This window comes from Podarcis vaucheri (genome assembly GCF_965113315.1).
Source record: "Podarcis vaucheri genome assembly, chromosome: 6".
NCBI lineage: Eukaryota > Metazoa > Chordata > Lepidosauria > Squamata > Lacertidae > Podarcis > Podarcis vaucheri.
Window position 1 is genome coordinate 81,586,471 of NC_138764.1, and position 12,205 is coordinate 81,598,675.

Here is a 12,205-nt window from a genome sequence, read left to right on the forward strand (position 1 = left end):
CAAACATCGGCTCCCTCGGCCAGTGAAGAAGAAGAAGAAGAGGAGGAGGAGGAGTTTGGACTTGATATCCCACTTTATCACTACCCTAAGGAGTCTCAAAGCGGCTAACAATCTCCTTTTCCCTTCCTCCCTCACAACAAACACTCTGTGAGATGAGTGAGGCTGAGAGACTTCAGAGAAGTGTGACTAGCCCAAGGTCACCCAGGAGGTGCATGTGGAGGAGTGGAGAATCAAACCTGGGTCACCAGATTATGAGTCGTCCACTCTTAACCACACTGGCTAGATGAGTGCCACAACCCAAGAATCGTTCATGACTGGACTTTACTGTCAGGGGTCCTTTACCTTTACCTTTATAGTAATGTATAACAATGACCCAGAACCTTCAGCATCCAAAGCTGTGACCCTTGGCTTGAGCATCCCACACTTTCTGTCCTTCACGGTTAAAAGGACCCAGTGATGGTCTCTTCTCCAGAGCTGCTTCAAATCTTGGACAGAGGGAGCCATTCTGGGTTGGCAGCAGTGATGCTTTGTTTTTCCACAGAAAGTGTTCTATTTTGTAAGTACTTCAGCCCCAGTGAATGGATGCCAGTTTTGAATGCAGTAGTAGGGAGCTTGGCGGCTTCAAGGATTTTAGCTTCAGTGACTTCAAGTGCAGGACTACTTTGGACATATGATCAGACCCTCTTATGTGATTCTTTTGTTTGGATGTTCCAAGATGCAGCCACAGGGAAGTGGCAGTCATGCTATTCAGGTAGCTTATCAATGGTTTCTATAAATCAAGACTTAAAGCTGACTAGCAACTTGTAGCTTTCCTTCAGAATGCAGGGAGATTGTTCCTCCCACCCCCGCTTCAACTTATTTACACTTTCTGCATGCATCAGAATGATCCTTTGAATAGCCCTTCAGTGTGATGTCAGAGAGGACATCGTACTTTTAATTTTTTTTCCTAAGTTGACAGCCACAAGGAAGCTCAAAACAGGTGTTAATAGCATTTGGACACTCGCCCTTGGTATTTGGCGTGGGCTGTTAAGAGCAAACCAATTACTTAGCCCAGGGATTACAGGGACTCTGATTTCCATTGCCCAGGGCAGGACAGACTGGTTCCAAAACACCTGCTTATAGGTATTGCATGGCATTTTACAAAAGGTTCTGGCACTGATGGGAGGAGGCTGTGTGCCAGCCAGCCAGCCTTACGCTGGTGCTCAGCAATGCAACCGACAACCTTGAAAGACATTCAGAGGCTTCTTAACTGAAGAAGCTGGGAGGGTCAATCAAATACCATCATCTGGAAATTCAAGACTAAATGGTCATCTTTTGGGAATGTTCTGGCTCTGGTTGCAAGCAGGGGGTTGAATCAGGTGGCCTACAAGGCCCCGTCCAACTTTAATTTTACACTTAAAGGGTAAGACCAGATTAATATCATTCTGTATCCTGAGGGATGGTTCTGTAGCAGAATTCTAAACACTTGCCAGATTCTAATTCCCAGGAGTCCTTGGGGTAAGTTATGGCAATTAAAGTGGCAAAAACGTAATTGAGCTTTATAGTGTGGACAGGGCTATGCGGTAGCTGTTACTTCCACCTTACCTTTTGGAGCTGTCTGTTATTTCTCCCCCACCTCCACCAATCTTTACTTCCAAATCCCCTTCCTTCCCTCCTTCCCTCCCATCTTTTACTGTCTTACCTTGGCGCTGCTTTAAAGGTCGAAATCATGAATGGATTTCACCTGGCCCAGGCGTGTGCATGGTCAAATTATTGGTTAATGGCATGTTTAAAATGTGTACTTTAACCAGGCTTTTCAAATCAGAGCTGCTTCTTCTAAAAAGGGTATTATGTGCTGATGGCATTTCTGTTGACCGTCTTTGGGCATTTTGGCAGTGTGCGGTTTTTGAAAATACCATTTTCTGAACAATAAATGATTAGGTGTTCAGTGGCCATGTTTACTTGCTTAGACACAAATGTCATTTTTATTGAAGCTGTAGTCTTCTGATCAACATTTTCAGGGAAGAAATGTTAACGGGCTGGGAGAAAGCTGTCTGCTTGATTGACTTCCTTCTCCTTGTCCATTTCTGTCCCATCACCTTCCATCATCCAGATTATTTTTACTGGTAGCCAATTCAGTCCTCCACTTGACTGCCTGTAACCCAGAGGAAATGTTTGCTGTTTGTCTTTATCATCTAATCATACCCAGTGTTAGGGTCACAATTTGCTTGGGGGGGGAGTACTAATGATGCTTGTGAGGGGTGATAAGGACAGTCACTCCAAGTGCAACCTAATTTATAGCCCCAAACAGTTATTTGTTATTTAAAGTAATTGAACATAGCTTAAACATATTTTCTGTTCAGAAAACACGCAGCATGATCTATGCTCATGCAGAGCTCATCCTTTGCATGCAAAAGTTCCCCAGTTTGATTCCCCAGCTTTTTTAGATAGGTCTGGGAGAGGCTGCTGTCTCAAGCTGTGGAAAATTGCTGCCAGGCAATATAGATCAGGAGTAGGCAACCTAAGGCCTGGGGGCCGGATGCGGCCCAATGGCCTTCTCAGTCTGGCCTGCGGACGGTCCAGGAATCATCGTGTTTTTACATGAGTAGAATGTGTCCTTTTATTTAAAATGCATCTGTGGATTATTTGTGGGGCATAGGAATTATTTTTTTTAATCAAAATATAGTCCGGCCCACCACATGGTCTGAGGGACAGTGGACCGGCCCACGGCTGAAAAAGGTTGCTGACCCCTGGGATAGATATTACTTAGCTGCATGGCCTGACTTATCCTGTGTTTGTTTCTAGAACCAAATCCCCCAAATTTAAATGAGCTAGCAGACTTGCAGAGCAAACCTATACATATCACCTCAGAAATAAGTCCTATTTATTTCTTGGGACTTACTACCAGTTAAACCAATACTGGATTGTTGCCTTAGATATGTTTTTCTTTGAGGTGGTAGATGAAAAGTCATAGACTGGCTTGCTTTGAGGCTTCCCTGGGTAGTAGGTTGGGCAGAATTGTACCTTTGCACTCTGCCACTGGCTTTTATGCCTGAGGCTTAACACAACATATATAAGGAATTGAATACTCCAGCTGGGCAGAGAGGGAATTTGTGACACCTGACTCTGACCAGTTGCAATGGATCAGGATGAGCAAAAAAGCTCTGCCACTGCCAACCTGACTTGCTGTAGAGCACTAGGTGGTAGAAAGTGTCTATATGAGCCACAAGACCTTGGGATTTCACCACCATTCTCAGCAGTACACAAACAAATGTTAATTGCTCGTTTAACTGTTTTAATTGCTATGCTTTTTAACAAGCTTGTTTTATTGTGAAGTTTAATTAGATCTGCTTTTAATATTTTGATGAAATTGTTTCATTTGATTTTTAATTACATATGGATATTATAACTGGCAAACTAGTTAGAAATCATTTTGCCCCTCAGTATATAAATTAATATATAAATATAATACATACAGCATACAGTATATAAATTAATAACAATAGCAATTATAATTCCATTCCTCTTTCCTACCGGCTTATAGCAATTACTGCCTGCAGGGATCAATTTCCTTATAAAGAATATTGCTTTTAAACTTTTATATCTATACTTCCAGAAGGTAGAATCTCTGTGTGTGAAGAATTGAGGGCTGGTCCTGAATCTTGTCTGTAGAGTTTTCCCCAAGTTATATTTTCTACAGATCAGTTTCATTTGTTGAGACATTAGTGTTACATGAGGAAGAAAAGAGGGAAAGAGGTGGAGAGTTGAATAATGCTTTCTATAGGGAAGGGGGCACTGGGTATGAGTTTATGGAACGAAGGGGGCTGTGGCTTTAAAAGTTTGGGAACCTCTGCATTAGCACAATCTGTATCTCCACACATTGCAAGGAGGGATAAAAGAAGAAAAATAAAAACAAGTGTCACATTTGAGGGTGAAGGTTCTAGTGCTGAGGATACCAGGGCTATTCCCCCCTCCCACCTGCATGTTACCCAGAGCTGTGCATTGAAATCTTGTGAGCTGAGGTTAGATGTTAGCAGACAACTGCCCTGTCCTTTCGCTGCTGTTTCCCTGCCACCTTCCTTTTCAGCTTCTGGTTTCTGGATGAGGTTTTTGTTGTTGCTGCTGCAAGCCCTGCAAGCCTTCCTTACCGTAAAATGGCCTCACGTCCACCCACCCACCGCCCCCCTCCTCTCTCTCATTCACTTTGCCCTTTGAGGTCGATATTATTCTTCCTTCCACACTTCTTCTGGTTGCGCTTCATGGCTTGCAGGATGTTCTCGGCACATCACAAGAAGCGGAAGTGCTGAGCTCATGGAAACAGATCTGAGCTTGTAGAGAGGAGAAACACACTCTCCTTGGGGGGGGGGAGCAAACGAGCGCAGATGCAATGCTTTGTGAACTACAGTGGCCTCTGCTGCTTCACAGGTAAGTGAACATTGTGCCTGTGCTATAATTAGACTGACCAGTTTGTGCAAAAACCGAAACCGGCAACTGTATTTCTCTCTCTCTCTCTTGATTTTGGAAAGGAAACTAGGTCATTTCTGAAAATGGGCAGCCTGAGCGGCGGAACAGAGGTATGCACTGAGTTTCTGAACCGTGTCATGTGCTAATTAATGACTTGGGCCAAAGTCAGAACGCAACTAGCCGGTTGCCCTTCCCTGGAGTTTTGCATGCAGGTGATTCTTTCAGATCCTTATTGCTGCACTTAGTAGCAACTGCTGTATTTAGTCCATAGAAGGAATCAAACATGATGTGGGAGAACTGTGCTGGGATCCACACAGTGCTGTGTTTGAAAGCAGAAGGAAAACTTTACGATGGGATTGGGGGTGCCTACCTTTAGGCAGCGTGAGGTGAGCACATCTGGCAGTTGATTTGGTGTGTCATGAAAGGAGTGCACATTGTTTGTATCCTGTTTTTAGCAAGGGAGGGTGATCTCTTTGGGCAAACGGGGTCCAGCTTCGTCAACCTCAGTCAGCCCCTAGCCAGTCTCCACTTACCTGCCTTCTTACTAACAACTACAGTGGTACCTTGGGTTAAGAACTTAATTCGTTTCAGAGGTCTGTTCTTAACCTGAAACTGTTCTTAACCTGAAGCACCACTTTAGCTAATGGGGCCTCCCGCTGCTGCCGCGCCATCAGAGCACTCTTCTCATCCTGAAGGAAAGTTCTTATCCTGAGGTACTATTTCTGGGTTAGCGGAGTCTGTAACCTGAAGCGTATGTAACCTGAAGCGTGTGTAACCTGAGGTACCACTGTACTTTTCAACTTCCTCCTCCCTAGTGTCATCTGCCCAAAGGAAGATGGGGACAAAACTATAATGAGTTGCCTCTGCCAGTCATTGGCTCTGGCAGAGTTCGCTCCACCTACTGTTGTCCATCCTGCCTAATGGGCTCCAGCCACCACTACTGCCAACTCACAAAAGCTGGGGGTCATAAAGTGCCATGCCACCATTTTGTGACTTGCTCCCTTACCACCTGCCACCATTTTGTGACTGGTGGACCTCCTTAATTTTCAGGGTAGTCCCTGGGTGTAGAAACTTTGAACAACCTGGGAACCTGCTGCAGGGTCTCCAAACTTTGTCTCCTTTGGTGCATGGCTTCCCTCTCTCTGTTTCCTGTGGACTGCTAACCGCAGTTTGTCACTTTGGACAGCGAACTACCGTTAACATTGAACAGGTAATAAAGAGGAAAGCTCTGTGCAAAGGGGAGTCCATGGTGCATTTGCAATAGGTTCTTCAGAACTGAGCTGAAAAGGCAGAACTTTGGGGATGAGGGGAAAAACAGTGGAAATACGGAGCAATGGTTGCAGGCTACTTATTTAAATTAGCAGGCACAATTATGTACTGTGAAATGCAATTAGCGTGAAAAGCGGGGAATATACACAAGCCATAAGTAGTCATGTTGGTCTATTGGAGAGCGAAAAAGCCATTCCCCAAACGGTAGCAGTAATGCCTTTTATTAGGATTGACTAAAATGTAACAAGTCGTGAACAAGCTTGAGGTCCTCAGGAACTTATCTCTCTCTCCCCCTCTCCCTTGTTGTTATGTGTAATATCCAGCATTGAAGCCTCCAAAGATTGCACAATGTTAATTAATTTGTATTCACTTTCCTTAGTGCAAGGGGGGGGGTTGGTGGTGGTGGGGAATAATTACAAATATATTGCCTTCAACAGGAAAAGACACATTTTCCAGGTGACCAATTTGCCAAGCATTCACCCAGATTTGTCTGCGGGGAGCTTTAATGTTTATTGAGCATTAATTCTGATTTATTTGCGGAAGGTTAGACAATATTGCACCAAACACATGTTATCCCATACTTTCCTGTGCATTTTCCTGTCGTTTTTCTTAAAACATGGTGTGTGTGTGTGTGTGTGTGTGCAAGCGGGTTTCTCGCACAAGAGCTCCAAATCACCTTTTAGTCGTACAACCTCAATTTGGTGGCATATGATTAAATCCCACCTGAAAAACATAGCAGCCTGGATACACCTCTGGTAGTATTTCAATTGTATGTGTGTGATAGTGGTTAGGATCAGTTTAGGACCTAGGGTACCAGGATTAAAATTCCCACTCAAATCATGAAGTCCACTGGGTGACCTTGAGCCAGTTACTCTCTCTTAGCCTGACCCACATTACAGGTGTGGAATGGAGAAGAGGAGAAGCAGATACCAAACCTTTAGGTTCTTGGAGGCAAGGTAGGATATAAATGTAATACAGTAGGTCTGCCACTTCTGCGGGTCTGTGCACAAAGGTAAAAGCGTGCAAAGTCAGGAACCCCTGGAACACGCCCCCCCCCCCAACTGCAAGGCAGACAGCTGCTTTACCAGGCTCTGGTAATATCATAGGTGGGCCTAGGAGCATCCCAGGGGCCTTGTGCAACCTTCCCAAAGCCCACTAAGTGAGGTGGAAGGACGTAAGAAGGTATTTCTGGTTGTGCGGGTAGGAGGGAAAAAATGAAGGTGCTGGTGGTGAAACAGCAAATTCCCTCCATCATTCATTCCTTCATTCATTCTTCCCTACCCCATGAAAGGTTGTAATCGCATAAGTAAAGTGAGCATAAGCTGGGTTGAAACTGTGCTTTATTTCCGTGTCAAAGACTTAGTTTGGCACACACACCCCATGTGCATTTTCATACACACACAGTCTAGGAGCCTCAATGGAGCCCCTCTGGAGGCTTCACCCATGCGCAGGCTGATGTGAGAAATGTACCCTGGTGCTTTTGTGGAAAGCAGAAAATGTGCTCTTGCATACGGAATGGCTTGCACCTGAGGTTCTGATCAGCCTTCCTTGCAGTTTTTCCACCCCTCCCCCTGTGTTGCTACGAGTAGGAGTTAGGTTGCCTTGAGAGCTCTTCAAGTTTCCACCTCTGCTTTTGCTTCCAAACATATCTATCCCTCCAGAGGCTCTCTCACCCATGTCTCTGTTTTTCACTGTCTCCTATTAGCGGGGATGTTTGTTTCACTCTGTGTGGTATAGCGCTGGGTGAGTCAGAAATGCTCTGCTTTTAAAAGGGGGGAAAAACACACCGCTCAACTTGCCCTCCGAAGAATGAAGCATTTTGCAAAGAGTTACAGTATTTCAAGAGCTTTGTGGTTACTTACCTCTTCTCCCCTTTCTGCTAAGGAGGGTGGTGGAGTGATAGAGGCCGGGCCATTTTTTGTTGTTGCTGTTTAATCTAAAGCTAGTGCATAGTTTGTATTTGGCTCTTCCAAAAGACAGGGGTTAGATAAACCATGCTGTGTTGTATTCTTAGCCCCGATACTAGCCTTTTTCAAGAGCCAGGGAGTACTCAGTGCACAGGGAAAGGAGATAATACGTCTTCCCCTTTCCCCCTTCTTTTTGCAAAATGGAGGGCAGGGCCCATTAGAAACCCTCCTGCCACATGATTTCACGCATGTCGCTGCCCCCGCCAAGTTGGGCAGAACCTGGTGTGTGTGCTCGGCAGACAATGGAGGAGTGTGCATTTGGGGACGAAGTTTAGCTATTGGAAGGTTGCATCGCCTGCTGTGGCTGTAGAGACCGATGTGGAGGGAGATATTTTGTTGCAGCTGGGGCTGCAGTGTGAGCAGATGCACCATGACATTTCTTCTCTCTGTGCTCCTCTCGGCAGGCAGCTGTATGATTAAACCGAATGGATATGACCTTTGAAGAAAAAAATAATAATGGTAATAAGTGTTGGTGTTTAACCAACATTGCTGAAGGCAGAAGGAGCCTTGGGAGCCTTCCTGTCCCATTTCGTGATTCCTTGGCCTGTCCTCCTTTGTTGACCTCCTTTTGTCACTGGTCCCCCAGGCTAAGCACCTTGAATGGTGCGAAACCTGAGAAGGAGTTGACTTAATTAAGGTCTTGCAGCCCACTCCCAGCTCCCAACAGAAAAAAAAAATGTCAACTTCCTTAAAACACAGACACAGAATTCAAAATAAGTGAACGAATGAGCAAATTTTCCACGGGGGATTGTCTAAAACAGAGTTAGACCGTTGGCTCACCGACTGGCAGGGCCTCTCCAGAAGACATGTGCCTCTCTCAGCCATACCTTGGGGATGCTGAGAATTGATCCTGGTTCTTCTGCATGCAAAGCATGTGCTATGAGCCATTTCGCAATAGAGCAGGGAGTACATTGAACAGAGGCCACAGAGGCCAATTTAAAAATATGATTTTCTGATATATATGCAGTATGCGTTTGATTTATTTGGGGGGAAAGTGGGCATGTGTTAGTGCTTGTCCATACAATCAACTCAGTGGGGATGGTTTAGTGAGATATGAGATCAGATCTCCTGACTCCAGTTCTGTGTGCATGTACCCAGAAAGAGAGGTTCCAGAACTCACCATGAATGCCTCCCTTGTTCTCTTATAATGGCAATGGCACCCACCTGAGAGGTGCCACAATTGAGCTCCGTCTGAAAAAAAGCCCTGCACATACCTAAGATACACCCAGTGGATCTTGCCGCTATGTAAAGACGCAGCAGAATGTGCCGTCTGTTCACAGGAACAAAGAATCCCAAAGTGTTTCTGTACCTTAGGGCCTTTTACTGAGTATTTTTTGGGTTAGGCAATGATTGTATTTTAAAGCTAAAAATCAGTGGCTAGTAGCCACGATGACTATATTTTACCTCCAGTGTCAGAGGCACACTGAATGCCAATTACTAGGAATCACAGGTGTGTTGCATTCTGGTCCTGTTTATGGGCTTTCCAAATGCCTGTGGTTGGCCACTGTGAGAACAGAATGCTGCACTAGATGGGTCTTTGACTTGGCCCAGCAAAGCTCTTCTCATGTTCTGGTGAACTCCACGCACTGTAACATCCCCCCCCCAATCTTTAATCTTGCTATACATTCATGCCTTGGAAGTCGAACAGCTTACCGTAGTTCCCGAACATTTTGGCATTTTGGAGCTGAAGGTCCAACAGGGCTTCCATGGCTTCGGATTGGCCGCAGGAGCTTCTTGAAGCCAATCAGAAGCCGTGCTTTGGTTTTTGAATGTTTTGGAAGTCAAACGGATTTCCAGAATGGATTCTGTAATAACAAAGTGATTCTGCTGCCCTGGACACTGCCAGGTGTAATCACTTTTAAGACCTCTGATTGTGGTTTTAACATTTAAAACAAGGAAAACATGAAAAGTGATAATTAATCTTATCCATTTCCTTTGTTGCAATTTTAACAAATGAACATCTGGATGGGTGCATTAGTTGGACAGGGAGACTGAAACGAGTTCAAGGGTTATTGTTGTAGGATAACCGTGGCTTTAAAAAGACTACTTTGAGAGTTCAGTGTTCTTTAATGGCCATATGCTTTTTAAAAACATAAATATTTTCATTAATTCTCCAAAGTTATTTCAAAGCATTTTTCATCATATACAGGTTTTTTAAAAAACAACAACAACATAGTTTCTTCTTGACTTCCCACCCTCCTTTCCTGGTGTGTTTTGTTTCTTTTAAACCTTTTTATTGTTTTATAACACACATTTTTATTGTCCAAACCCCAATATCATTAGTTCTTTCAACAATCCACTGTTTATACTTCAAATTCTGCCTTTGACTTTCATGTATGGGTGATGGTTGGATAGGTAAGCTATGAATGGTCTCCATTCCTCCTTAAACATTTCCTTATTATGTCCTCTTAATTTAGTAGCCAATTTCTGTATAAGCCAATCAGTTTTATAAGCCATTCCTCCTTGGGTTGGTAATCCTCCTCCTTTCCTGGTGTGCATTTACTTTTAAAATATTCAGATAAGTTGAAGGCCTGTCAGCTGAACAAATACCTAATTGCAACTGAATATATACCTCATTTTTGCAGGGAGAAGTTTTTGAAAAAAGAGCAACATTCATCATTTAGAACATTCAGTGGCTGTTTAGAATGTAGCAATCGGCACAAGCGTTCTTTTATGCCTGTTTTGTTTTCGCCAGACGCAACACACGCTTACTTGTTTTCTGCCTCTCTCTCTCTCACTGTGCAGGATACCACAATGTGCTCTCTGGTATCTACGCAGTGCCGCTCGCAGTCCAGCCGCAGCATGTTCCCGTAGTGTCAGGCATCTTGTCGCAAGGTTGGGCTTCTGGTCCAGCAGGAGTGTGGCTGACCCATTGACAGGTGGGCCATGGACACCCACATGGACTTGTTGACAGAGCTGCAGCTACTGGATAAGGTGCCTACCCTCGAGCGGCTCCGGACAGCCCAGAAACGCCGCGCTCAGCAGCTGAAGAAGTGGGCGCAATACGAGAAGGAGATGCAGCACAAGAGGAGGAAGCATGAAAAGAAGAGGAACGTTGCCAGCCGCAAGAAGGTGTCTTTTGAGGCCAGCGTTGCGCTGCTGGAGGCTTCACTAAGGAACGATGTTGAGGAAGGTAGGAGATGCTGCAAGTTCTCGTGCCCCGTGTGCCCTTGCTAGGTTTGACTGTAAGCCCAGTGGTGCATCTGAGTGCTCATTTAGGGCCCTGGATGGTTGTCCTTTAGACTGCCATATGTAATATGTCCAGTGTGAGGCTTACGATGAACATTTCTCTTCTTTCCCCCCATCCCTTGACTGCCGTTCCATGTTTTGCACCCTCTAGCACAGCGGTTCTCAACCTGTGGGTCCCCAGATGTTGTTGGACTACTACTCCCATCATCCCTGAGCTCCGGCCTTGCTAGCTAGGGGTGATGGGAGTTGTAGTTCAACAACATCTGGGGACCCACAGGTTGAGAAAGGCTGCTCTAGCAGATTCCTGATGTGTTAGGGCGGAAGTAAAAAAAAAAACCTCTGGTTTTTAAGAAAGGAAAAAATACTCCAAAGTGTGTGCAGCATGGCTACAGGTATAAAATGGGGTTTGTTTCTGGGTTACCCTGATGTATTTACTTGGGTGGGGATGGGAGAGTACCAATTTGTTGTAGAAAAGAATAATATAGTAAAATACAAAGTAAAAATGAGCATTTGTAACCATGCCTGTGTTAAAGAATTGGACTTAGGTGAAATGTTTGGAATATTGATCTTTGTTTGGTATATGTTGTGTAAGTGGCAAAAGACACACTTAAAGCATAATAGCTGCTCTGGGTTTTGGTATAAGGATTTATGGTGATTCTTTTCAGGAGACATCTCACAAGAAGGATGAAATGGGAAGTAGGGAGAAAGAAGGAAAGTTAACGATTTGCCTCTTGACAACTTTACTGAGATTTATTTATTTTTTGCATAGAAAAAGTTATTGATTGTGAAGATTGATATTCTATCTGAAGTTTAAAAAAATAGTTGTTGTTTTTAGGACTCTCTTCTCTTACATTTCCCCAATAATTTGTTTCATATTTAGCGGAGTCCAATAATAAACATTCCTTTGGGTGGCAAATTAGAAGAAATAGCTACAAATGGCCTGCAAAATCAATGGAGTTTGCATCAAATGTTCACAGCCTGTTATGCTGTTCAGTTTATTTATCTTTTGTCAGTATGTGATTTGGATGTAGTTTGGGCTGGAACAGACATTACGGCTAGATCCATTAGATGCAATAATACGGCTTGAAAGGAAACACCATCTGAGATCTGAATTACACAACAAATTGTTTAGAAGCTGAGAGGATGATAAAAGTAGGATTAGCCCAGATATTTCCCTACTGCCTTTGGTCATTAGGCATAAATTGTTCAGCTGGGACAAGACAATAGGACACTATGGTGTAATCTGATCTCAAGATTTAAAGATTGGATTGTTGGAGGGAAGATATCAAATGATGTAGTGAATGAGGAAATGGAGGGGGACCCTTTTATTTTTTTTC

The 12,205-nt window shown here is 44.1% G+C and overlaps 1 protein-coding gene across 3 annotated transcripts in view; it reads left to right on the plus strand.

The window, feature by feature from the left end:
• PPP1R16B (protein phosphatase 1 regulatory subunit 16B) overlaps positions 1-12,205 on the plus strand; it is a 103,128-nt gene that overhangs the window by 25,057 nt on the left and 65,866 nt on the right. For 2 of the 3 annotated variants that reach the window (XM_082226092.1, XM_082226094.1), the window contains exon 2: positions 10,425-10,812. In XM_082226092.1, the coding sequence (XP_082082218.1) occupies positions 10,566-10,812 (247 nt within the window). In that variant the 5' untranslated portion in view covers positions 10,425-10,565. Of the gene's footprint in view, positions 1-4,384; positions 4,405-10,424; positions 10,813-12,205 lie in introns of those variants that run through there. The other variant, XM_082226093.1, reaches the window with a different exon arrangement.